The 27,630-nt window shown below is 38.3% G+C and overlaps 1 protein-coding gene across 1 annotated transcript in view; it reads left to right on the forward strand.

Annotated features, from left to right (window-relative positions):
• The window catches only part of SPATA16 (spermatogenesis associated 16), a 199,136-nt gene that overhangs the window by 145,815 nt on the left and 25,691 nt on the right, over positions 1 to 27,630 (forward strand). The window contains exons 6-9 of the mRNA XM_014866864.3: positions 9,689 to 9,835; positions 10,894 to 11,006; positions 16,932 to 17,096; positions 19,671 to 19,754. Coding sequence (XP_014722350.3) covers positions 9,689 to 9,835; positions 10,894 to 11,006; positions 16,932 to 17,096; positions 19,671 to 19,754 — 509 coding nt within the window. The remainder of the gene's footprint in view (positions 1 to 9,688; positions 9,836 to 10,893; positions 11,007 to 16,931; positions 17,097 to 19,670; positions 19,755 to 27,630) is intronic.

Below are 27,630 nucleotides of genomic sequence, written 5' to 3' on the forward strand. Positions count from 1 at the left end.
GGAAACATTTTCATTATATTTTATCCTAAAACATTTTCTAAGCTCTAGTATGAAATCTTCTTTGAGCCATGGCTTACTTAGATATGCCCTTCTTAATACCTAGATGTAAGGCAATGTTTTGCTATCTTCATTATTGATTTTTAACCTAATTGCCTCATTTTCAAAAATGTAATCTAAATTATAATAATTCCTGAAATTGCTAAGACTTGGCTTATGGACTAGTATATAGTTAACTTTCATTAATATTTCATTTATGCTTGAGGAGATGTATTTTTCTCATTGTCAGATGCAGGGTTTCTATGTGTCCATTAGCTCAAGCCTGAAAATTACCTGTATCTTCTAAATATGCCTCTAATTTTTTATCGCCTTCATCTGTCAATATATATAAAAAAGGTTAAAATAATCCACAATGGTGGGTGGATTTTTCCATTTATCTTCATAATTTTGCCAATTTTTACTTTTTAAGTTTTGGCTTAAAAGCATATACACTTAAGATTGCTACACTTCCCTTATGAATTGAATGTTATCATTACGTAATTATACTCTTTAGCCTTAATAATGTTTTTTGTATTAAATTACATTTTGTCTGATATTAGTATACAAACACTAGTTTTATTCTGACTGGTATTTTTATGGTACTTATTTTCACATCCTGTTACTTTCAACATTTTGTGCCTTTAGATTTAAATGTTCTCTTTAACACATAGCTGAACTTTTATTTACTTGTTTACTTAGTCAATCTCTGTCTTTTAACAATTCCTGACTTGCTTGAGTTTTTTTAGCCAGAATACAAGTTCCTCAAACACAGAAATCTTGTCTGTTTTGTTCACTGATATATCCCATTGGGTTAAATAGTGCCTGGCACATGGTAAGTGCTAAATAGATCTTTGTTAATTTAGTTTATTTCTACCATGTTATGGGCTTTTATTCCATGGGCTTTTCCCTCCCTCCTAAATTGCTTTCTTTTATATTATTCAAGGTTTTTTCCTTCATCTTCCCTTTTTACAGTTTTGCAAATTATAAATTATGCTTCTACTTTTGAGTTACCTTTCACATTTTAAAATGCATAGACAGCTTAATAGAATTGAAATTTAATAATTCTTTTTACTGAACAAGATACAAGTCTTAGAATATTTTAACTCAAATTACTCCCCTAACCTATAGATCCCATATTTTTATTCTAGTTTGATTTTTTCCCTTACTCCTCAAATTAATTATTGTAGTCATAATTGTTTTCACACAGTCGACATTTATCTATAGTTATCTTATACACGTCTACCAATTTTTTCTTAAATTTCAGTCCTTCTGAGTTTCATTTCCTTCTTTCTAAAATACATCCGTTAGAAGTGCTCATAGTGAGGGTCTCTTGGTAGTAGACTCTTCATTTCTGATTGTCTAAAATATCTCTAATTCACCCTGGATAATAGTTCAGCTGGGTATAAAATTCTAAACTGAAAAATTAGCACTACGAAAATATTGTTTTACTATCTTCCAACTTGTATCATTGCTGTTGAGAAGTCAGATCTCATTCCTTTATGGATGTTCTTCTTGTCTTTCTGGTGCCTTTAAGATTTCATCTTTGTTTGATGTTCTACAGTCAACTAAGATGTGCTTAGTTGTAATTTTTTTTTTCTCTTAACCTGCTCAGAAGTCATCGTTCTTCATAATCTAAGGAATCACATCTTTCATAAATTCTGAAAAATTGTCAACCATTTATTTTTTCATACTCCAGTCCCTTAATTCTTGCTATTCTTTCATTTAAGAATTTTAACTGGACATTTGTTGCTTCTACTCCTTCTATCTTCCATATCACTGAAGCTGTTTAGTACATTTTCTATCTCTTTGTCTGTCTATGCTGTCCCTTTTACTTCTCCCATTTCTTTTCTGGGTTTTTTTTTTGAGTGCCAATCCTCTTCTTTTTGCTGAGGAAGATTGCTCCTGTTCCCATCTTCCTCTACTTTATATGTGAGATGTTGCCACAGCACAGCTTGATAAGCAGTGTGTATGTCCACACTCAGGATCCAAACCAGCGAACCCTGGGCCACTAAAGCAGGGCACATGAACTTAACTGCTACACCACTGGGCTAGCCCCTCTCCCATTTCCTAATAACTGTCTAAAAATTTTCACCCTCCTGACCTGAGTCCCTTCATCCTCCCCGACTTTCCCCCTTGTTTCATTCCTATCAATGTTTGCTTTATTCGCCCCATTTCTTAATAACCGTTAAAAACTTTCCACTCTGCTGGGATGAGTCCTTTGACTTTCCCTCTGTCTCTCCCTATTCTCTTGTTAATTATTCTAATGTTGTGGGAAAATAATAATTATGATATAAATCAAGAAAAATTATGCTAAACATTTATTATTTTCCATTATTATCTCATATAGTTAAATCTAGTTTTCAGTAATAGTATCATAATGTTATCATAATAATGGCATCACCAAGATGTATTCGATTTTCCTATCTTTTAATTTTTAGCTGTAAAAATTAAAAATTCCTAATCCTCAAACTGTTATGTTTCTTAATTAGGGAAAGTATTTTTCCAAGATAGTCAGTTTGAAGAGTTTATGACTGTCTTACATCTCAGCTACGATATTTCAAAGATTCCATCATATTTGTAGATACACTGAACTACTAGCTAAATCCCTCTATCAGAAAGCTTTGGTTTTGAGTGGTGGGAATCATAGCTCAAAATGATTTCAGTACATTTAGGTTTTAAAGGGGGAGGGGAGGCATGAAACTCATTGATTTATATAAATGAAAGATCCACAGGTAAGACTGTCTTTAAGTACAGCTTGATTCAACAGCTCACTCACTGCTCTATTTTCTGCAGTCAGCCTTGTTCTCCAATTCTATCTGGTATTCCCCTATCTGTATCACACCCTCAAGTGCTAGGATCTTGAGGAATAGCAAAATGCTCAAATGTCATTATAGATTTCAAATCACACTGTCCAAGAAACAGTGAACGCCTTTTCCACACAATTCCTAGGACTCACTCTTTCTCATTGGCTCAAATTGCATTATATGCTTATGATTGAAAGAAAACTGAGGTCAAAGTAATGCCATGAATTGGTTGGCCTAAGTCAATTAGGTCTCACTTTTAGAGCAGGTAAGGATTGAGAGAATTCTCCAAGGGAAGAAAATGGGAGAAGGGAATGCAATAAGAATTCCAAGTAAAATGAAAATGAACTGTGCATAAAAATCCTATGGAATTATTTGCTTTTCAAATAGATGGGTTATGAGAGGAAACTTAAATATACAAAGATTGGTTTTGACAAAGTAGACCAACAGCCTGAAGTGAAAATTAGAAATCTTAGGAATGGAAACCAATTTTTTCCATTTCCAACTTGCATCTATAATTCTGAACTTACAAGGAAGGTCAAAGGGAAAATTGAATTTATCATATGAAGATTCATTATACATATAGCTTTCTCATACATCAAGTGTAAAAATCAAAATATGCTATCTATGTTTTTAAAAGTAGAAACTGTTTTATTATTTATGGGGGGCAATAATGATAACTTAGCTAAAAAGTTGCTGCCTTTTGCGGTATTCTTGCTGATGTGAATTTGTGGATAACTTCCAAGATAGAAGTATTGACATTAAAAAGAGTACAAGAGTACAAGATAAAACTCAGAAAATGATTGGGAAAGAAGTAATGACAAAGTGTTGGCATTATGAAGGTACTGTAGACGCTAAACTCTGAAACTGATCAGTAAAAAGAAGTCATATAAAGCTGACATGGTCCCATCTCACACTGAACAATTGGGACCTTTAGAAATGAGATTTTGCTCTAACCCAAAATGTCAGAACATTTTGTTATGGACAAAGGGCAGAGAAATGACATAGACATCAGAAAATAGAGAAGGAAATGAAACTTAAAGAAAGGTGTTGCTAGAAGACTAACAAATTTGCATATTTCTTAAAGAGTTTTAAAGTCTCTATGATTTTTCTTTTTAAAAAATTTCTTTGAAAACTTCACTCGCAATCTGTTGGCTGTGGTTACGATGAGGTGTCTAACAGAAAATACTGATGATGACGGCATCTATATTTTTTTACTTCCAGAGAGCTCAGATTTTATTTTACAGATATTTAACTTCATAACAAGTAAAGTTATCCCTCATCTATATAGATGAGTCTGCTGATCTACAATAAATATTTCAGGTTTTTGCGAATGTTTTTCTGGTGCTGCCGACAGTTTCACGAAGTCAGACTCTCTCTGTTAATCCAATCTTCTTTTGTGACTAAGAGTCCATATTTCCCGGAGAACAAGCTGCAGCAAGGTTTCAACCTGAATATGAAACTCATTTTTCCAGCCAGGCAAAGCTGCTCTGTTCATTTGAGCACCTACTCCACCGAGTTATCGGATACAGATTATTTTACTTGCTCACCCTTTGTAGGTTGAACAGAAACTTCTTCAGGTTTGCGTAAAATAAAGAACAAAGACTGTGTAATATTCTTTTCTAAGCTTAGTGACCAAGAAATAAATCATATCTCATAAACTCTGAACATTTCATTAGTTTTGATTTTTTGAAGTTCTGTTTCTTATTCGGATGATTAAAAATTCAAGATTTGGAAAAGTTTGTTTTTAGTTTCAATTCAGGGATTGATTGAGCATCTACCAAGTGCTTGGGGCATGAACATAACTTGAAGCTGTGATCTTCAAAAGGATAAAAACTTGTTAGAGAGATAAGACATACCTCCATGACACTTTAGGAGATTCACTGTGGAATGAATGGTATGGACATGCTGTAAGAGTTTGGAGGGGTTACTGAAATATTTAGGAAACCCTTAGGCACAACGTGGAACTTAAATTAGCTACACCTGGATGGGTAGTGATCAACCAAATAAAAGAAAGTTGGGGAGAATAAGTAGGTGTTTCTGGGTGGAAAACCACAAAGAAAAGTTCAGAGGCAGGATAAGCACAGGTTGGTGCAACTTAGTGAAATCAGCAGAGCTGATGATAGAAGTTTATGTTGGAGAAAACAGAGGAATTAGGTGTAGGTTGTGAAACACATGCACACAGTTGAGAACCTTGAATACCAGGAAGGAAGTCACTGTAGTTCCTGAAGAAGGAGATGACGATGACAAAGGCGATGCTCCAGAAATATTTATTGGGTGGGGGTGTGGACATACAGTGGCATAAAACAATACTGGTGGTGGTAAGGCTGGTTGGGAAACTTTTTCTGTAATCCAGATGTTAGGTAATCAAAAATTTTCCCAGGGTGGTAGCAATGATAATGCAAAGAAAGGAGCTAATATGAGATGTATTACAATGCTCAGATTTAATTAGTTTTTGAGACTCACTAAATATCAGGGAATAAGAGGAAAGAAAAGTCAACAATGGTTTCAAAATTTTAAGCCAGAATAATTGAGTGAATAATGGCTATCCTTAGAATATATTGGTGAAAAGCAGGGAAAAAAGTTGTGGAGATTATAAAAATCACTTTTGAGGAATATATTTGCTTTATTTGAGGTCACTTTTTAAATGATGAGCAAATAGCAATGTCCCAATAGGCATTTGAATTGAATTTGGTGAAAATTTTCAGATGACACTATAGCTTTGATCCTCAATATTTTGGTTAGAAGCAATAGTTAAAGCCACAAGAATAGAGAAATTCCCCAAGAGTGCATGTATGAAGAACACATCAGTGAGCCAGAGACGGCTTTCAGGAGCACTGAATGAGAAGACGTGAGCAGAGAGGAAGAAAGAAACCAGTAGGTATGTGTGCGCGTAGAAGAGGGGAGACAGAGAGAAAGAGAGGAGAGACAGGCAGAAGGGAGAGAAAGAAAAGAGACTCTCACTGAACTCCGGGGAGGTGACTGGAAGGAGGAGGTGGGCATGAATAACTTGAGGACCTCAAAACTGGTCAATTCCAGCCTTCTGTGGCACAATAAAAGCTTCTTGATAAAGGGCAAACTTTATCCTCTTTTGCAAGAAATAGACATCTTTCATTCGGGCAAAAAAGATTTGAGATTATTATGTTTCTGCAAGAAGTTTAATCTGCGTCATCTATCTTTGATATTCTTTTTTAAAGCATCTGCTTCCCGAATGGTAAAAATTTGGAACTGCATCATACCTGTAAACTGATTTTTTCTTTTCTCTTTTTTTTTTTGCTTGAGGAAGATTGTCCCTGAGCTAACATCTGTGCCAGTCTTCCTCTACTTTTTGTATATGGGATGCTGCCACAGCATGGCTTGATGAGTGGTGTGTAGGTCCGCGCCGGGATTTCGAACCCATGAACCTGGGGCCGCCAAAGCAGAGGGCCGAAACTTAACCACTATGCCATCGGGCTGGCCCCTAAACTGATTTTTTAATAATAAGTTCAGTCATAGTCATCTACATTTTATCTCTGTCACAAATTGTAAAGGAATGCGTTAAGGGAGTTATTTCTTCCAAGTTTTCTTTTGACATCACAGGAGCAAAGAAGACATTTTTAATCAATTCAACTTCCCTACCAAAGGACGATATAGTCTGGTTAACTTTCATATCTGTCAGAGGCGTAGGGCTTTTCGGACGTAGGTAGAGGTTTATGAGCATAAAATTGAGAACAATTAGCACTCAAATTAATGTTACATGAGATTCAACATCTGGTAAGCGTGTCGTCATTTTGGGTCATAGACCACCTGCTAGGCTAAATGTTCATACAACTGCAATTTACTCTGCATACAAATCGAATAAAAATGATACTTTAAAAAATATTTTTTCTAAATTTAACGGTATGTACATAGGTGCCTCTCACATTTTAAAACTTGAACTATAAGTTAATAATGGATTAAACACTCACAGGATGAAACATATAGGATCAGAAGAAACAGAGGAAACATATTTTTGAATGATATTTTGTAATAAATTAGTTAAAGGGCTAACGTTAGTTTCTCTAGTCGATCAAATCACTGCCAGTATTACTATAGATCTCTTTATCCACCAAATATTTAAGAGCAAGAAGAGGTCATCTCAAAGTCCTCGTGTTATTTATATAATAGAGCCCTCAAACTTCTGGCTGCTTCCGGCAATAGAGCTGCACCAGAAAATGCCAAATCTCATGATGCCTCTTGTGACCCACTGCAAACACCAGCCCGTAGGCAGCATGCGTTACTCTATTCAGAACTTCAGGCCTCGAGGGCCTCCAAGATCATTTCAGTGTAAGCCTTAAAGTCTTGGAGGTGTCCTGCAGGAAACCTCTGAGCTGAAAGCTTCAGGGTACTTGAGATCCAGAAGCTTCTATGTCAACAAGCTAGATACACTCTGGGTCTGTGTGGAGGTCAAAGCAGCCATAAAGCCTATCCCCCTCCATTCAAGGGGCCTCTGGACATCCAGAGTTACCCAGAAAGCCAAGGACCTGTACCAGACTTTGAAAGACGACTCTTTCTTCACATGCCTACTGACCCCTTTTCACATGATTGGTTATTTGCAATTTCAGTAAAACTGGTAAATTCTGCCCTTATTCTACAGAGCCAGAGAGTGTTAGGTTGGAAGCAGAGGGTGTGTCTGTGATTGTCTGCCGCAGACTTCAAAAGCAGAGAAACTTCCTGCACTTTTGCAATTAAAATCCAAAAATCACATTTTTGCCTTGTTTATAGAAATGAGCCATCCTTTAAAAAGAGGCAGTTTGTATTCAAATACCAACTAAAGAAGCATCTAATTCTGCAGTCTGTGCATTAAGGTGCCTAAAACTTACTCTATTAGTTCTTTGAACTCGTGGACCTTTGCTATACTTTTCTGGATAGAGAGTAGGAAGTGTTCTATCTAGAACTGTGTCTGTTAAAACCGTCTATTTATTGGCATTGCCCTGCTTCCATAACATGCTTCCCACTGATTTCAGAGGTCATGGCTAACCTGTCACGGAGATAGTTTTGCGAGTTAACTTTAGCTTTGATGGCCACTGCCTGGCTTTCAGTTCTGGCCGCTACATTTGCTCATGGTGTGACCTTGGGCAAGTTTGTAACCTCTTGAAGCTTCCATTTTGTCACCTGTAAGGCAGGCATAATAATATATGTGGGCATAATAACACGCCCTGCCTTACACAGTTGTTGAATGAAAAAGATAATCCCGAAAAAAGTGTATGGCACAGAAAAAGTGCCAGATAAACGTGAGCCCTCAATACTATTAAGGGCTTACTTGATCCTGGAGTCACCAAAGTAAGACTAAAGCATGTTCCATGTATTTTTGTTCTGTGTTTATGTTTAAAACATATTTTGTGATAGTTTCCTTTTTTCAGTAATCAACGTACACATTAACTCTCTGACAGGCATATGCTATTACTTAACTAAAATGTGTCAAATAGCTTACTGCAGTGTTTTCCAGACTATGCCTTGAACAACTGGGACCCCGTGGAGGGGTTCAAGGTGGCTACTGCGTGTGGGGTGTAGAGTGGGGTACAGTGATGAGGGTGATGCTCAGTGTTCCAGGCTTCAAACAGCTCTACTTTCATCGGCTGTAAATGTGGGGACTCCTCAGTACATTTTAGTTTGAAGAAAGGGTTCTGCAGCTTAAAGGGGAAAGGGGAAGTGGGGAGGGAGGCGTTAAAACACTTATGGTTTACTATGTCTATTATTTTTTAATGAAATATTACAGATAAATAGTGAAGGCTATATTTGAACATTACCATTTGAGATCTACTTCTATATTAAAAATTGATCTTTAACTAAACCACATCATTCCAGGATATTTGGAATTTCATCTTTTTCCATTTTTGACAAACTTAAGTAGGAGGGCTCATTAAACCCTCTGTTCATCATCCTTCATTTGAGAAGCCTGTTACAATAAACCAAAGCATTATCACTCAGAATGGAAATGAATTAAGTGAATCAGGCTTCCACGCCCCCATGGCTGACATTTGTCCCTATCCCAAAAGTAATCCAGAGCCAACCGAGCCTCACGCGGAGTGCAGAGGTTCTCCCCGTGTCTCTGGAGTCAGGCTGCCTGGGTTTGACTCCTGCTTTGTCCGCTTACAGCCTGTGTTCTTGGGCAAGCCACTTCCCATCCCTGTACCGCCACTTCCTGTGCGTAAAATCGGAACAATAGCACCAATTTTGTAAGGTTATTGCAAGGATTTAAAAAGAATGCACCCAAAATACTTAGAAGAAGGGAAGATAGAAAATAAGTTCTCAGTAAACATTAGCTCTTAAACTTAACTAAGTTTGTTTTAGAACCATTTTCATGACACTTGAATTATCTCCACGTCTAATTACAAAAGTCAGTACACTTATCCTTCCAAACTTCCTTCTACAGCTATAGGAGGGATGTAACTAAATTAATTAGCATTATCTTTTAATTCTCACTTGGTAATCTTTCTCTCTGCTCGTCTGTAACATTATTTCCTTAAATCTTACACTATGAATGGAAAAATCAAATTCTATTGAAAAGAGTCACACAGAAAAATATTAAGCCTGAAAGCTGCTCTTGTATTTTCCATTATTTTGAATATGGGGAAAGAAGACTACATAAGCTAACTATATTTTATGGCTATGCTTTGTGTGTGTATACATTTCAAGAAAAATATAAATAATGAAACATAATTTTGATATATCATCAATTTGACCTTCTGATGTACATAATTTTACTTTGTATATTTAATGTTTGTATTTATCATTTTTTCCAAGAACAATTCCTGAAATCTATGGAAAAAATACCCTGAAAACAATAAAATGGTAACAAACTCTTTAGTTCTTTTTCTGTCGTATTTCAGATCTTCAAGGACTCCATATGTTGCCTCAGACAGTTGACTGGTCATCTTTTCCTCCCCAACAATATCTCTTGACTCTTGGATTCAAAAACAAAGAAGACGGGAAATTTCTGGAAAAAATATCAAGTAGGAAGCTGCCAACATTTACAGGTAAGTCACCTGGACTTATTATGTCTTTCAATACTGTTAGAAGGCAGCAATTGTGCATTATTCGTCTGTCTTATTCATCACAAAGCCTAGCATGTAGTAGGGCCTGGGCCCCAAAGAATATTTGTTGAGTTATAGTTAACTCCTTCCCATCTTTTTTGTGGGTTAGTTAACAATACCTGGAATCAGGTTCCCCCAAGACCACACAAAGTCCTAGAATACCCACCCCCCTCACTCCCACCACCTCACCCCAACCACAGTGTGATCAATGCCTAACCATAGGACACTGAAAGAATACAAGCTTTTGTCATCATCAACTAGCAAACGTAGGAGAAAATTATGCAACAAAACTATTATATGAAATCAAAAATATAGCCAATGACAACCTTAAGTCACTTCAGTTATCTGCCATTGTATTAATATCGGTTCTACTCTTTTCTTATGTAATTAGCCAAAAGCTTAGCTCTCCTGAAGAGTATTTATTAAATGGTGTTCAGTAATTCTAGTTGAAACTTTCAAAAGTCAAGAAAATATTCACACGGAGTTGAAATGTCAGACCTGTGGGTTGAATTCATGACCACATTGAATTTATTCCTTCAGCTCTACTTACATAATTAAGGATTTGTGTTTTGTCTGGCACTGTATCCTCTGAGGCTTATCTCAACTTCGAGCTACATTCAAAGTCAGTGGGATCCGCACACTTGAATAACACCTGGGAGGAACAAGACAAGAATCAGACACATTTATGACAACATTTTTTTCACAACTCAGGAAAAACGTGCTCTGCAGAGGGAGGTGAATTGTTATAGGCTGTCTCTTAGATCTCTCAATCAGGGAACACAACAAAATGAATAAATGATAGTCCCTAAAGGGCAATGTCTCCTCTGCCTTTCTCCTCATAGATCTTTCATTGTTATACATGTGGGCTAGGGATGGACTAGTTTCTATACTAAAGATTTCAAATCTGTTAACATTGAGATCTGTTTATAGCTTGCTAAAGAAAGCACTTTGATATGGAAGTCTGGAAAAAATAGTAAGAAGTTTTATGTTACAATTTTTAGAACATAAAACTCCCTTCGATCTACTGACCAGAGAAGACACAGTGAGACACATGGAGACAATGGGGAAGCGAATCTTGCCAATACTGGATTTTATTAGAAGCACCCAACTGAATGTAGGTATATGAGTTTTTATATTTGTCCAATGTACGAATTTTAGACAATTCTAGACGTATGGAAAGGTTATGGTGTATATATTGCAAATATTGGAAGATTTTAGAAACTATCAGTAAATCTCATTTGTAAAACCAAGCAAAGTTTAGCTAGTGATTTTATTCCTTTTATATTTTAAAATGTATTATAATGCTAAGCTTTGCAATTTCCAGCATTTATTATGCTAGTGTCTCTTTCAAGAGCCTTTTTGGGGGGTCTTCCTGATATCTAATTCCAGTTGGCAGTGAATTTCAAATCATCAATTAAATTTTAGCAAACACGATGTTTTGCCTATTTCATATATTGGGCTATTGCAAATAACCATCTCATTACCCACACAAGGACTCAGAGCTTTTCAAGCTAGTGCCTCCGTACCACACTGGTAAATTAGAAGCTACTCTAAACGTTGGCAATTGATCTTTGTAAACCCTTAAGGTAAATTATCTGATCCCTTTCTCTAATCCAGGGAAAATATGTCCTTTCTACTTTTCAATCTTAAAAAGCCCAAAATAAGACCTGAATTATGCTGTGCTATTTCACAAAATTTAAGCCGTTGTACCAAAAGTACATAAAGGGAACTTCTCATAAACAGGCTAAAAGGCTGCAGATTCCCCTCTTTTAATATTTTTCAAAAGCTCTGTAAGCTGGAAATTTTAAAAAATTTTCTTTTTGTGGCTTTTGTATTACATCATTGATTTGATGTTCTTACCTTACAAGGAGAACCAAGGGGGTCATCACAGAGAGCGACTTAACATCTGCTCAGCAGTTTATCTGCTCAATAACATTATTCGGCATTTTAGAAAAGCTATAAAACCTCTAATCTATTTGCATGATCTGTAATTCTATGCATTACAAATACAAAAGCACATTTTTACTGATATTCCGACTACTTAGTTTCTCCCTCCCCACAACTGTGTTCTATTCAATTCTCCCTCCCATATTTTTATTAATAAGAAATCCATCTCTGGCTTAGTCATCTCAGACTGTCATAAGAAAATACCATAGACTGGATGGTTTAAACAACAGAAATTTATTTTAAGATCAGGGTGCCAGCATGGTCAGGTTCTGATGAAGGTCCTCTTCCTGGCTTCCAGTCAGCCAGCCACCCTTTTTCTGCATCTTCACATGGCAGACAGCAAGCTCTCTGGTGTCTCTTCTTATAAGGGCACTAATCCCATCATAAGGGCCCCACCCTCATGACCTCATCTAACCCTAATTACCTCTCAAAGGCCCCAACTCCAAATTTCATCACCTTAGGGGTTAGGGCTTCGATACAGAAATTTTGGGTAGACACAAACATTCAGTTTATAGCAATCTCATTGGCTCTACTACAAATTTTGGGTCCTGTTCTCCAATTCAACTTCTATTGCAATCTCTTCCAGACACACACACACACACCCTCACCATTTTTCCCATCCTAATTAGAGGCCCACACATATCATCATTGTCACCTTGAAAGCAGTGGAAACGTTGCTAACAAGAACCGTCACTATGTAGCATTATTTCGTCTCAACTGCACACGGTTAGCCTAGCAGAGCCAGTGTGCTGGATGTTGTGCAGGTGACCTGGCTGTGACCTGGCTCCTTGGGGCAATACCTGCCATACCTAGTTACTTGTCAGGAAACCGACTACAACATCTCTTGCCAGCTCAGTCTCATAGTGTGTTGTGAATGAAGGTTGGGCCTCTCTAGGTATTGGACACTTTTCAAATGTTCTTAACTCGTTTCCTTCTCACCTTTCAAAGGGCATTCTAGCCACGTGGACATTTGTGCATGTATCTTTATGTGTGTATAAAAGAGACTTGAAAAACATAGGAAACAAGATTCTTAGCATATAGTCGACAACTCAATCCTCTTCAGAATGAGTCAGTACCCCTTTGCTAACTGCAAGGAATTTCATCAACTTTCCTGTGTTTGATTCTATGAGAAATAACAGTTTTTGGAAGATTATCTCAGAGTTTTAATGGAATTGAAGTGAGCAAGCCTGAAGGGACCACAGGTATATGCAAATATTGGCCTCTAGGTTTCTTATAATATGCCCAAACACAGCTTCATAAAGCAGAACTAAATAAAATTGGCTGCAAAGGTAACCTAGCTTAATGAAGCAAGTAATGAGTCAGTAAGTAGAAATCATTCCTACGTGGTACCATTAACTGTGACCGAAGCAGCCCTCAACAGTGTTTTTAAGATCCCCTGAGGTGCATTTTTTCTTGTCAGGTATGAAATGCTATCCACTCAAATGTTTAGACACTGCCTTGTCCTTATTAGCTGTTATCCTAGTTTGTGACATCTGTAGATGAAGACTTCTGTCCAAGGCTGTGCTCTGGCTGTGGAACCCTCGGGCAAGTCATTTAACCCCTGAGCTCTTTCTTTCCTATTTATAAGATAGGCTGATATCTGCCAGGTACACCTCACAGAGTTGTTGAGAGACCAAAAGAAGGTGATCCATGTTGAAGCACTTTGTAAAGTATTATGAATTTTAGAAGTTTTAATTATTTGAATCGGTTTTAGTTAGTTTGCTTTGACAAAACTACTGTTTCATAGACTTTTCTTCTCCATTATACAAACTGTGTTCTTTGAAATTACTTATTCTTCTAAAGTGAAGATTGTGCAAATGTCCTGTGGATTTCAAACTTTTTTCCTTAGATCACTGATGTGCTCAATGTCACAAATGTTAGGTAGCTTTGTGTCACAAAGACAGAATTAGAGGCATCATCTCCAGCCATGGAATAGATCTACTGCCCAGAGTAGAGCTTCCCTGGGAACATGAATGTTCACCTCTTGCCATGAGGTGATAGACATAGTTGTGAAGGAGACAAAGGACGTTCTGGTATGAGAGAGGTTTCTATCTCTCAGGCAATGATTCTCTATAAACTCTGACACCAGTTTCTTATCTTTATAGATTCCTTTGCTAGGCATACGACACATGGCCAAACAAGAATGACTCTGGCATTTTAAGAGTTATAATCTAAAATATTCTACCATCTTCCTATCTTGTGGCTTTTAATCCCACTGAACATCAACCCCATTCAACCAGTAGCTCTGCCCTAATGGTATTTTTCCTTCTCTGGATCTTTGTCCTAATTATTTCACATGCTGCCGGATGCCCCTATGCTTTTCCCTTCATTAACTTTATTGGCTGCTGTCAGTTTCAAACCTTGTGTACTGTGCTTCCTGGGCTAAATGTTAAAAAGTTAAAATAATAAAATCTCTTGCATGCATGAAGCCTCTTTCACAGGCTGACTTGCCAAAAGATGACCTAACTAACCATGTTTTTAATATCTCGTTAATTTTACTTTTAATTTCCTCCAAGTGAAGCATAAAAAAATGTTTACATATGCGCATTTGAAATGAACAATAATATGTGTTCGTTACCCCTTTTTTTTGCAATTAATGTTTCCACATGTTATGTCAAATGGAAATATATTCCAAATATTTGGGCTCTGCTTTTCAGCAGCATTATATAGTGCCACTTATTTGCCAAATATTTATCCATACCCACTTTTGGATCTAGGTACTTCTCTGACTGAAGCCTGCATTTGAATTTGCTGTTTACCCAGCTTTCATTGTCCCTGTGTGAGGTTTCAGCTTCAGTCTTGGCTACTTTATTACACTCTCTTCCGCAGCTAAAGAGCCTTTGATCACTCCTGAAGACTCCTTGGGAGGGCTACTTCCCTTTAGATTTGGCACTTGCTGGCATTGCATGTTGAAGCTAATTCCTTCATTTTTCATTATTTCCTTTATTTTCTTAAAGCAACAGCATTAAAACCTTCCTGCTGGCGTTACCTATTGATTTCTATTTCTTTTTCACCTCGTCTCTCAAAAACCCCTATCTTGTATGGGTAAAATATTAATCTATAGCTTCCTAATAACCAAAAGTGCATTTGGCTTAGGGCAGTGGGAGGCTGGGTGACTATTAGCAGTCAACTCTCTTCTTTCCCTAACGTCTTATTTGGATGGAGCATTTCCTGTTTTGTTATGCATCTGACAATCAAGCTAACAAAGCACCATTGCTTTCCACTATTTCTATTTTCCTGATGTTTTGGAAAATTACACTGATTATGTTCCTGAGCAGGCTGCCGTTGTTTCTGCTCCTCGGAGTCGAGTCACTACACCACTTTCCTACAACTAGCCCCATTGTTTATTTTAAAGAAGGACAAAGAAAGCAATTTTTCTTCAGAAAGAAAACTGTTTCTCCCGCAACCTGCTTTCCTCTATTTGACAGAACCCCATTGTTTAGCCACATCTTAACACTAAATGGGCAGGCTGGCTATTTCATCAGTTCAGAGAAGGGATCCCAAATTCACAATTTGCAAGCATCGCTCCTATAGGTTTATAGATTTTCAGATAAATGATTAATCAGAAGGAACAAATTAGCAGGGGCAGAGGGACATTAGTCAAATGGCATAGATAGGTATTAGAGAGAAATAAAGCAAATACAATGCAGCGGTGCTCAACCTTCCTTTATTACCACGATTCTAGAAATGTGCCAACTTCTAGAGGTCGGTGTCAATCAAAATATGAGTATGACATTTCAGAAAGAACAGCTTTCAAAATTCAAGTTGAAATTCACATGCTCTTTAGTAATGCTAGTTTCTAATAATTTCTCTCTTTGGAAGAAATTCTATTTTAAGACAAAAAAAAATGTCTGCCTTGTCTAATTTCTGGGGGGCTGGGAATCTGTTTTACAAGTATGCACAAACTAAAATAGTCCTTGCTCAGATACTAAGCTTTAAGGTAGTGGTTTGTTCTCCAATTTCTGTTTGAAATATTTGCATATTTTCAGGCACACCTAGCTAAAATCCATATTTCTAGGGCCACATATCAAGAGATTGTGATTCACTGAGTAAGGCCCAGTACTCTGCCTATTTAACAAACAAGCCTAGCGATTGTGGTGCCAGTGGTCCAGGAGGAACCCTGTCATAAAGGGATGCAGGTCATCCAGGCTTCCCCTTCTGAGCACCAGCATGTGGAATACAAGTGCCAAACTAAATCCTCCTGCGACTTCCCATTTCTCATCACACTCCAAATGTAGCAGAAAGCCAAGGCTTTTCTTTTAACTCTTAGATTCCACCTATGTCAAAAGTACTTTTTCCTCAATATAAATGTGAGAATTTTATGATAAACTTTGTCTCTCCTATGAAGCATTACAATGTGTATTAAACTTTTTTAGAGAAGGTAATGTCTCCCCTTGTGTGATTGGCAGCAAACGCATATGTGGGCCACCTTATTATAAGTGTGCTTCGTTTTGAGAAAGCCGAAAATACCAATAGATTCATGGGGATTGGTGGTCCTTACAAATGTGCACGATAGTTATTTCAAAATGGATCATGTCAGTTGCTGGGATGGTCCTAGAATGAAGTACTGTAATGATAGAATAAAACACTATAATGCCACAAGGAGGAGCCAGAGTCCAAAACCATCCAATGAGAACTAAAGATGAAGCAGAACTGGAGGTTTAATGTAAGCCATTGGGGTAAATGGACTTCAACTTGTATACAGCAGACAACTGTTAGCGCTTATGATGGCTTGGTGATGTGGATAAAGTCACCCCTTTAAACTAACATAGCTCTGTGGATCAGCACCGGGAGAGTGGAGCACAGGTTCAATTCCAGTCCCCTCTTTTCTCCTCAGCCCACCTTCCTTATGCAGGGCCCCCTGCATATCCTTCTCAATAGTGCTGTAAAGTGTTCCCTTTTATACATATTCATCTATTTGAAAGAAAGGTACAGACAATTCTCTAAAATGGTGGAAGGAAACATTTATTTGTACTACATACCATTGCTTCAAAAGAGGTAAATACTTTATAACAAGCCCTGGTTTCATTCCCCAGGGAGAGGTCTTTTTCTGTGTTTTTTTCCTAAAACATTTCTTTTCCTGGGAGACTAGGGGAGTTTCTGCGCGTGCTCAGGTGTGGTGGAGAAGTTGCAGTATGCCAGCCTCCTCAGCCAGCTGCAGAGAGTAAAGGAGCAGTCCCAGGTGATCAATCAAGCCATGGCGGAGCTAGCCACCATACCCTACCTACAGGACATCAGTCAGCAGGAGGCGGAATTGGTAAGTAAGTGTTTTTCTTTGTTTAAGGCTTTCACAGGCCGTGATACAACAGAAGAGTGATATGGTCTGAAAAACATTGTGATAATAAATGTAGTCTGAGGACGAACTCCCCAACCCTCATGAAGCTTTCTAATGAAGAAACTAGAAAATGTAGAAAGGGGTGTGCGTCTGTTTTTTAATTGCTCACATTCGCTAGCATCCATTTTTTATAGCAAGAACTTCATCATGTGTAAAAACATCGAAAGAGGATGATTATTCTTATTGTGTTTAATTGTTTCACGTTACTTGAAACAAAAAGCTTCAAGTAAGGTGAAATTTTAATAAATTGTTTTGTAAACTCCAAGATACGTTAATATATGATTCTCTTCTATGACAAAGTGACAAGTCAAAAGAGTTAATTGCTGTTTAGAAAACCAAGCCTACAAAATAGTGTTTAGAGTTTCTTATTCACTTACAAGGTCACATATATGTTAGCAGTGTCAACACACACACACATTTGTACATTTAGATTAAAAAGTTGTTTTATTTGAGGGGAAAATATGCTTAGTCAAATGGCTGGTTTTTGAACTGAATTGACCAGTTAATTCAGAAAACACAGAGCCAGTCAAAAACTAGTTGAAAGACTATCTCACAGAAACAGTCTTCAAACAGATGTGTATATTATAATCATAATTAATATTAGAAATGATAGCACCTTGTTTGAAAAACAATTTCTGAACAGTTGCAGGCCATTTGGGGAAAGGTAAAATTTACTCCATAGGGAGATCCCAGTGTATTATAGGACAGGGCTCTTTACATTGAGGCTTTCATTGAAAGTAGGAGAAACTAGTTATAGACCTGAATTGAATTCACAAAGCAAGGATGAGAGCAGCCCAGACCTAGCACCTGTAATTTTCAGATAACCAAAGGAACCCTCCCTCTTTGAACTTTTAAAGTTGTAATAGCCCATCAAGAAATGAACTATCAACATTCATGTTCATCTGAACCTGTAAAAGTGTAATGAATACATTCTCATATTCAAAGTAAGTGTATAAAATGGTCTGACTAGCCAAATAATAAAACTAGGCATACTAAAGATGAAAACTATGAAAAAAAGAAAGTCTATTAATCAAGGAATTACTAAGTCAAAACTGGCAATAATACTTTCTCAGCTTTTATGGTGTGTGCAGCAGAATGCCTTCCAAAAGGCTGCTTACTTATCCTGCCATTCATAAGGCATGCAGGAGTGCGGTACATGGAGCTTTCAAAGTGCATATGATAGCCAATTTTAGATGCTTAACGCTCCTCTGAGATAAGAAGAAGCAATGAAAATGTTAATTTAAGAAGCTGCCACAATGTTGATCCTGTCTTCCTGAAAAGCACATTCGAGATTTAAATGAAAAATACCGGGGAGTTTTCTGCACTTACGTCTTCTTAACCACACATCTGTGGCTTTCTTTTTTCTGGAAATACTTATATTTCAAAATGTACACAAAGAGCACCAAACTAGCATTATTGACATCCCTCACGACCAGGTTACTGCAATATTCCACTATCCAAAACCTTAGAAAATAGGATTTCACGGGATATTTTCATAATTTATAAGCCTACTAGAAAAAAAGTTTCAATGTATATGGATGTATACGTGCAGGTCAAATATTTAAAAATCAGGTCTCTTGTAAGATTTCATCACCTTAAGTAATAGTTTGTAGTTTCCAACTTCCAAGCACGGGTTAACCTAGAAAATAAATCCTCGTAATACTTTTTGTGGTGCTATATACACAGTGACTGCTCAAGAGAAGAGTTTTGAGTGACTCAACTCTGCCTTCTTCCTTAAGCTCTGCAATATCTAAGATACAGAAAGATCATCTAAGAGTTCATACTGTTTGATGACGCGGAACTGAGCTGGCATTTGTTCTTTTTTAGAGAACGTCCTTTTTTAGCTTTGAATATCACAGGCTTAATGTGGCTTCTTTACTTTGCAGCCACATATGTGTCATGTGTGCAGGATTGTCTTAAATTGGCATAGGGCAGTTTGGGGCAAAGGGTGGAATTTTAAAACTTGCCTTTGAATGGAACCTAAAAAGAAAGCTTGGTTATTTTGAAATTTTAGGAAAGAATAGTAAAAGAACTGAAATGAGCTAGTTCCTTTAAAAGGCAATAAAGCAGTACAATTTTCGTATTGTCCTCTAGTGCGCTTTTGCACGATGCCTGGAATTATGATACATCAGCCTCAGGAGGAAATACTAAAAGGCATTCATGTACTACATGCCATTTCCTGAGAGAATTAGCTACCGCCTTCATTCTTTACAACCCAAATCTGTTTTTACAAAACATCAACACTTACTACGTTAAAACCTATACATTTTCTACAGATTTTCAAGAAGTACCTTTTCATTGTTTCAGTATTTTATATCTGCAATAATACTCGGTAATGACTGAAGCAAAGATGAGGTGGCAGTGTTCATTGTCGCAAAGATGAGTAATAAAATCATCCGCGTACAAATGATTTTTTAATTAGGTTTTAATCTGTGTATTTAGAGAAGTTATTTCTGTGTGAATTCCACACTGATAATTTTTATCTTGGTGCCACAGCTGCAGTCACTAATGGCAGATGCTATGGACACCCTTGAAGGAAGAAGAACCGATAAAGAACGTGTGTGGAATACAATCCAAAAGGTAAAACTTTCAACTGAAGGAAAAAGATATATTGTTCTCAAAGAAAATGTCTATCTTGGGTCAAATCTGTTTAGAAGATAAAGAGAGTTCTTCAGTTCGTTTTATTGTATGTTTTCTTTTTTTAAATAAATGCAGCTCTCTCGACGGAAGTGTAACCAAAATCAAATATGCATTTATTTAATCTGTTCCCTCAGGACTGCTTCTTTTCCAACAGACTGTGGTCATATGCTTTCAAGAGTCTTCTTATCATACTCATTTTCGTATTCTATTTTTATTATCTGCTTCCTCATTATTGGTTATTATAGATTTTTTTAAAGCCCTTTTATCAGTGTTTTAGTCCACTCCCCAATTCTTTCCCCCAAATTTTGTCGCTTGAGGAATAATGGCTACATTTCAGAGAACTACAAAGAAACTAGCACATTGATGTTTTGGGTGGAGGAGTGACATACTGGTGGTTAGAAGTAGAAGAACATCCCCTCACTGGCTACTGGAGTTTAAATAAAACAGCACTGAGAGGCGCTTGGCTCAGAAGACTTGTGTGACACTACAGGGCCCTCTGGCAACATAGCAGGGAGTAATGTCAGGTGTCCAGTCCAGCTCAAGGTAATAAGTTCTTGTCGATCTACTCCGCACTCCATCTCCTCCAATCACTGTAAGAACCCACAAAGGGAGAACTTGTGTCATGGGATGTGAGAGGAGCAAACCAAAGAAACCTTTACTTTAAGAGGTAAGAGTCAGCTGTGAGGGATTCTGGTGCATCTGAGGAAATGTGTGTCTTCTGTAATCAATCCAGAGGCCCTATGATAAATTCATATTTATCATAGACATCAACTGAAGTCAGCAAGTATTTGTTGAATAGCCACTGTGCCTGAAAGAACACTAGGTGTTTAAGGATATTGTGCTGGGCAAGACAGACCCAGCCCTGCCTATATGGGCCATACCATCTAAGAAAGAAGACAGTCATCAGTTACTTATAAATCTACTGAATATCACAGTAAAAAATTGGATGTTCGATGATCTATGGAAACAAATAGGGGAATACAATTTTGTCTGGGAGGTCAGAAAAGCCATTTCTGAGAAAATGATATTTATACCACATTTAAAGAATGTTAGTAGTTATCCAGGTGAAAAGGGAGATTTCGACACAGAGGGAACAGTTTGTACCAAGAACGCAAAGGAAGTAGAGCATATTCACAAACTGACAAAGGAGCAGGGAACTTATTTCAAAATGCAGGGGAGAAGCAGAAGAAGTCAAACCACAGAAGGGCTTGTCAATTACCTGGAGGATTTGGAGTGTTTCAGAACCTGATTTTCAGACCTCTCTAGGGCTGTAGTGGGGGAACCGATTGAGAGGCTACAGAAATGTGAGGAAGTCAGTGGTAAGGTGTTGGCTTGATCTACAGTGGAGGTCATACAGATGGAGAGAAGCAGACAGATATAAGAAATATTCAGGAAGCCAAATCTGCAGACCTTGAGTTCACTGATTGTATATGGGAATTTAAAGAATAGAAAAAGTTAAGAGTGTTGCCCAGATATTGGGCTTGAGCCATTGGGCAAGGGATAGGGAGAGGTGGGCTGGTGCCATTTACTAAGGAAAGAAACACTGTCATAGGGACAGATTTTGGCTGAGAATATAAATTCCTTCAGAGTCCAGTTGAGAGACTGAGACCATGCCAGATATTTGAAAGGGAATTTAATATAAAGAATGGTTAACCAGATATGAAACTGTTAGTTAGGTAACTGAGAAAGCAAAGTCAAACAATGATTTATCACAGAGGAAGCAAAGGAAGCAGCAACCACCCCTTAGCGCTCAGGAATCAAAGAGAAGAGGTTGGAATTACTAAAACTTTAGAAACTTGGAGCAGGGACCCTGCTGGGCCAACACTCAGACCTCCCAGTAGGAGGCGCTGCTCAGCTGGTACTAGTGTCTCTGAGCCTGGAGGAGGGGTCCTGAAGGGCTGAGACCCAGACTTCTGAGGAGGTGGCACTACCCCACTGTGCTAGGCAGGGTGGGGGCGGTGAAAGCAGAGAAGAAGTGGTAATGAAGGTAATTCTGCAACTTTTGGAAAAACTAGATTCAACTGCTACTATAGAAAAGAACGTATGTTTCTATAGTAAAAGAGCTTTGCTGAAGAGATGCTCACAAGAACCCCAAGCAGAGAGGAAGTCAGCAGCAAGTAAATAGGAAGCAGCAAGTCCCTCCTTTCTCCTTTGTCATTGCAGTGTCCCTCTATCGCCCACTATTGACAGAAACCCACAGCTGGCAAAATGGAAATGGGGTTTGCAGTGTTCCAGCCCCAGCATCACAGAGTTAAGGTAGAAAATGGTGGTTTTGGAGTTGACAGACTAGAGACTAATAAATGGCGCAAAAGTGCATTGAACTTAGGATGCTGGCAAGATATGAATTACAAGAGTCTGGAATTCTGGATAAAAGACTGCATGAAGATAAAGATTTCTTAGTCATTGGCAAATTGAATATTAACTGAAATCATTTGAATGGATGACATGGCAGAGAAAGAGCTTAGAATAAGAAGAGAAGAGAGCCTTGAGGAGCACATTTCAAACTTAGGAGGAAAACTCTACAAAGGCAACTAAGAAGGAATGACAAGAGGAATTGGAACTAGAGTTAAACCGAGTCCAGTGCTGATGAGAGTCAAGCAATATAGTCAAATATCTCTGCTGGCTATAGGAAGAATTGTTTAGCACAGGGGTCAGCAAACTACAGCCTGCATGTCAAAGCCAGCCAACCGCTAAAATAGGTTATTATTTACAACAATATGTAAATAAAGTTTATTGTAAACAGACATGCCATTCGTTTACATATTGTCTATGTCACCTTGACCAAGTTGAGTAGTTGCCACAGACCATATAGCTCACAAAGCCTAAAATATTTACTATCTGACCTTATACAGAAAGTTTGCTGTACCCTGGTTTACAGCATTATCTCTCCCAGAAATATTTACATTTGTACAGTAAATATTTGTATTTACAAGTCCAAGTGATAACAGAGCAACAATCCAATTATGAAATTCCAAGGACCAGCCAAAAAGATGGAAGAGAGATTGACATTTGTCTATATTTGTCCACATCTTGCAGACAACCACCAATTCCACATCACTCTAAGCTAGTGTTTTGATGCCCACGTTCACAGGAGCTCTCAGCCTGTGGCTTCCCACTTTGCCCCTATTGCAGTCATCCATCGCTGTGTTACAAATCACCCCAAATATAGTGGTTCGGAACAACAATTTGATATTCCCTCTCACAGTTGTATGGGTTGATCAGACTCAGCGAGGTGGTTCTTGCTCAGTGCCTCTCATGTAGTCCAATCAGATGGCTTCTGTGCATGGGGCTGGGTTATTTGAAGGCTAAAACGGACTGGACTCCAAGATGGCTCATTCACGTGGCTGACAGTTGACACCTGTCAGCTGAGACAGTTGACAGAAGTGCCTAAACGTGTCCTCGCTTTGTGAATTAGGCTGGGTTCCAAGAGGAAGTATTTCAAAGAAAGGAAGTGGAAACCATCAGTCTTCTTAAAAACCAGGCCCAGAACTAGCAGAGCAACTTCCACCATATTCTATTGGTCAAAGCAGTTACAAGCCAGCCCAGATTCACAGGGTTAAAGGGATAGACTCCACTTCTCCCTGGTGCAGGGTATGTGCATTCAGTGAGAAAATGACATGATAGCGCCCATCTTGGAGACAAGCTCCAGCAGCAGACCTGTGCTTCTGTGTCCGGGCTGGCAAATATACCTGCAAGCAAGCAGGAGTCAGGAGGATAGTCAAGTCAAGGCCTTCGAGGCCTCCAAGGCCACTGAGATTGGAACACTGCAGAGCCACTCCAACCAATGACTGGGCATCTAGAACGACTCACTGGTGAGCAGCCAATCTCTCCAAATTAAAAGCCCTGATAATGATCTTAGCTTTCTAAATGGAAGCCCCTGAAAGGCCTTTAGGAAGATGTGGATGGGAAGAAACAGGGTGCCAAATTTTTCCCAAGGGCTTTTAATTTGGTTAATGTGACTCTACAAAGGATGATTGTATCACTTCCAGACAATTCCAGTAGCAAGTAGGTAATTTCCTTTTACTGCTACAGAGTTAATTTGCATGTGCAGAAAAAAAAATAATTAAAAAACTAATCGTACAAGCTACACTGTGTTCTGAGCCGACTAGAAGTTGACATCCGTATCACCACCTCTGAGATCTGTTCTCTATAATAGAAACAGCTGTCGGACCTGATGAAAACACTTGAAATTTTCATCTGAAGCCCCAGAATTCTAGCAGCACCTTCTATTCCACGTAGTGAAGGGGTCCGTCAGAAGCCCTATTACCAGCACAGTTTGCAGGGCTCCACTTTGTTATAGGTCTATAAAGAGCCTATCAAGATGAAATCTGATTTATGAGTGCTGACCTCCTATTTACGTTTTGTTGTCTTTGAGATTTCTCTAAGAACCCAGAAAGAGAAAGAATGAGACAATTAGGTTTTTTCCTCATTCACTAGAACTAAAATATATTCTTTATAGAGTTTTAGGCAAGTGGTCCTTGTTTTGGTTTGGCTTTACAGAGCGTTTCCTTTCCGGTAATTAACTCAAGAAAGATATATGTATGTTGGCTTAGCTGTGCACACACAAAAATAAGCAGATTATGTCCAAAAAAACGGTAAATTTTCTTGTGTTGGAAAGTCCCATGCCACAACAGGACTCTTTAAAGAAGAGCATCACACTTTGCTTAGTTTTAGTCTGTCGCAAAAATACTTGAGAAAACAGCCTTTTGAACATCACACCGGTCCTGCTGACACACTGCTCATTCACGCACTCCTCAAGCATTCACGCCACGTCCTCTTCGCCGGATACTGTTCCAGGCATTGGAGATCCAGCCATGAAAAAGCGATGCCTTCATGATGTTTGCGTTCTACTAGAGAGAAGGAGGCAGTAACCCACCTAAAGAAATATGGAATATGTGATAGGTAATAAAGGCCGTAGCGGGAAGAAGCGGGAAAGGGAAATGGAAAGTGCCAGATGATTGCAACTGTGGAGAAGAGTCAGACCAGGATTCACTGAGGTGACACTTGAACAAAAATTTGGAAGAAATGAGGGAACCAACCATGCAACTATCTGTGGAAAAGCATTCCAAGTGAAGGAAACAGCATATGCAAAACTGAGATTGGAGTGTGCCCAGCATGTGCAAGGAACTGCAAGGAGGGCAGGGCGGATGGAGCAGGACAAACAAGAGTCATAGGAGATGACTGCAAGAGGAGAGGGTGTAATGCTTTGTCAGACAAACCAACAAGAACCCTCTAGGCTCCTGAGTTGAGAATAGATTAAAGAGGGCAGGGAGACTAGTTAGGTTATTGCTATGATACAGGAGGTTAGTTATGGCAGCTTGAACCTTGAACCCTGGTGGTGGCAGTGGATGTGAGAAGCTGTCAGAGTCGGTCATCCATCCAGAAGAAGAACAAAGGCTTATTTAGAGGCAGGATAATACAGTAAAAAGCACCCTGACCTAGCCATTCAGAGGCTTGGGTCTGTCCCAAATTAGCTCAGAAGCCACTGCCTTTCTCTGGGCCTCACGTTTCTCACCTGTAAAATAAAGATATTGAACCGGAAGATGTAAGTCCCTTCCAAGCTCTGAATGAATGGATCTTTTGAATCCAGACCATCAAAATAAAAAATTTGAGGTAGTATCTACTGAGCTCTTAATAGGTGCCTACTCTCTCTTATCTACTTTACATCCACCAATTCACTAATCCTCACATGAAGTAAAAGGTGTGATTTATTAAATAGAGAAGTTTAGCAATTTGCTTAAAGTCACACAGCCAGTAAGTTCTGGAGCCAGAACTTGATCTTGCCCTAGAGGCTAAACTCTCTTTTTATTTTATATATGTGTATATGTACATATATAATTATTAGACAAGGTAGTGCATACCTGCTTCCCCTTCCCATTTACCACCTGTGACAGCCTGCTGGCCCAGCCCCTCCTGGCAGTTTTTACTCCTTTGCTGGAGCCATGGCCACATGCACTGGGAGGGAATGACATTTCCCTCTGTGTGAAGACGCACAGGGCTTTTTTATTACTGTGATTGAGGTACAATTGACAGATAATATATTTGTTTCAGGTGTACAACATACTGACTCAATGTTTGTATATATTGCAAAATGATCGCCACAGTAAGTCTCGTTAACATCCATCACCATACACAGTTACAAGATTTTGTTTTCTTGTGATGAGAACTTTTAAGATCTACTCTCTTAACAACTTTCCAAGATGCGATACATTATTGTTAACAATAGTCAGCGTGCTGTACATTTTATCCCCAGGACTTATGTTATAACTGGAAGTCTTTCTGACTCCCTCACCCATTTCACCCACTCCTCTAAATTCTTTCTTGCTAGAAGCCCAAACTTTGTGTTGCCTGAAAAAACCTGACTGGCTAGCGTTGTTTTACATATAGTTGAGCACTGGTGTGAGGCCAAACTGGGAATAACAGTGACTTCCAACCAAAGTGGAATTTGGCCATAAACTAGCCCAGCTTGTCTGTCCAATTCTCGAAATGAAGTTCTTTCAATCTAAGCCAAAAAAGCCACTAAGGAAGGATTTTTTTTAAAAAAAAAAAAAAGATTGGCACCTGCGCTAACATCTGTTGCCAATCTTTTATTTTTTTCCTTCTTCTTCTTCCCAAAGCACCCCTGGTACATAGTTGTGTATTCTAGCTGTGAGTGCCTCTGGTTGTGCTACGTGGGACACCACCTCAGCATGGCTTAACGAGCGGTGCCATGTCCGCGCCCAGGATCCAAACTGGCGAAACCCTGGGCTGCTGAAGTGGAGCACACAAACTTAACTAAACGGCCACAGGGCTGGCCCCAGGAAGGAATTTTTAGTCTACCTTTGTAATCCACCTGAATAGGATCCTCCTCCTCTGTTCCTTAGCACTCCATCTATAACCAGAAAGAATATGGAGCCGAAATCTGCAAATACTTGATCGTTAATTTAGCTCCCACTCATGGGATCTTGGGCAAGTCACAACCTTCTGAGAAACATAATGCATCCAAACCCTTACCACCTGAATAGTCTATGATTTTGTGTTACTTAGCATTGAATCCTAAGTCCCACTGAAGCTTTATGAGCTAGGCCTGAAAACAAATAGAAAAAGGAGTCTTTAAAAAAAATGTGCCAACTGTTAAGTTGGAACATTCTATTTCTTCTCACCAGAGAGTCAGTTAAGAGAAACAGTTAAGCAACACTCTGACTGCAACTTAGAAGAAAAAGTTATTTGCTATTCATTTCCAGAGCCTAAATTTCACACTGAGGCTATCAGAGTTTAACCTGGTATAACATAATGTATTGTCTTATTCTGATATGCCTCTGGATCACTGATTTGAGACTAAATGAGGAGAAAAGAAGCTTTGTTATTTTAAAAGTAATGAGAGAAATGCTCTAGCATATAATCGTGGCCCTGTGAATTTTCATGAGAAGAAATGCTACTTTAAAATTTCATCAAATATTATAACATAATACATCATAATCCTCAACGAATCCAGGTGATGGAGTATAGGTGGATATCTTTAAACCACCCATATGAACTTATTCAAAATTATTTAGCTTTTTATGCTCCTTTTTATCTCAAAATCTTCACTTAAAAATCATGCTCAATCATCATACAGAAATGACATTCATTGATATACTAATTTGATCTTTTAAGGTGAAAATGGGATAGAATTGTATGTCACTTAGCATCTCTGTCATGTTCAAGGCTTTCGATGGAGGCAGACAAGCAGGGGAGAATGCAGATTTTGGAGATGGGCCAGGGCAGTTGGTTGAGGAGCGAGAGGGCCAGAGCAAATTGGAACATTTTATTTACTTTCCACATCAGCATTCAAGAC

Source organism: Equus asinus, chromosome 5 (genome assembly GCF_041296235.1).
Source record: "Equus asinus isolate D_3611 breed Donkey chromosome 5, EquAss-T2T_v2, whole genome shotgun sequence".
Taxonomy (NCBI): Eukaryota; Metazoa; Chordata; class Mammalia; order Perissodactyla; family Equidae; genus Equus; species Equus asinus.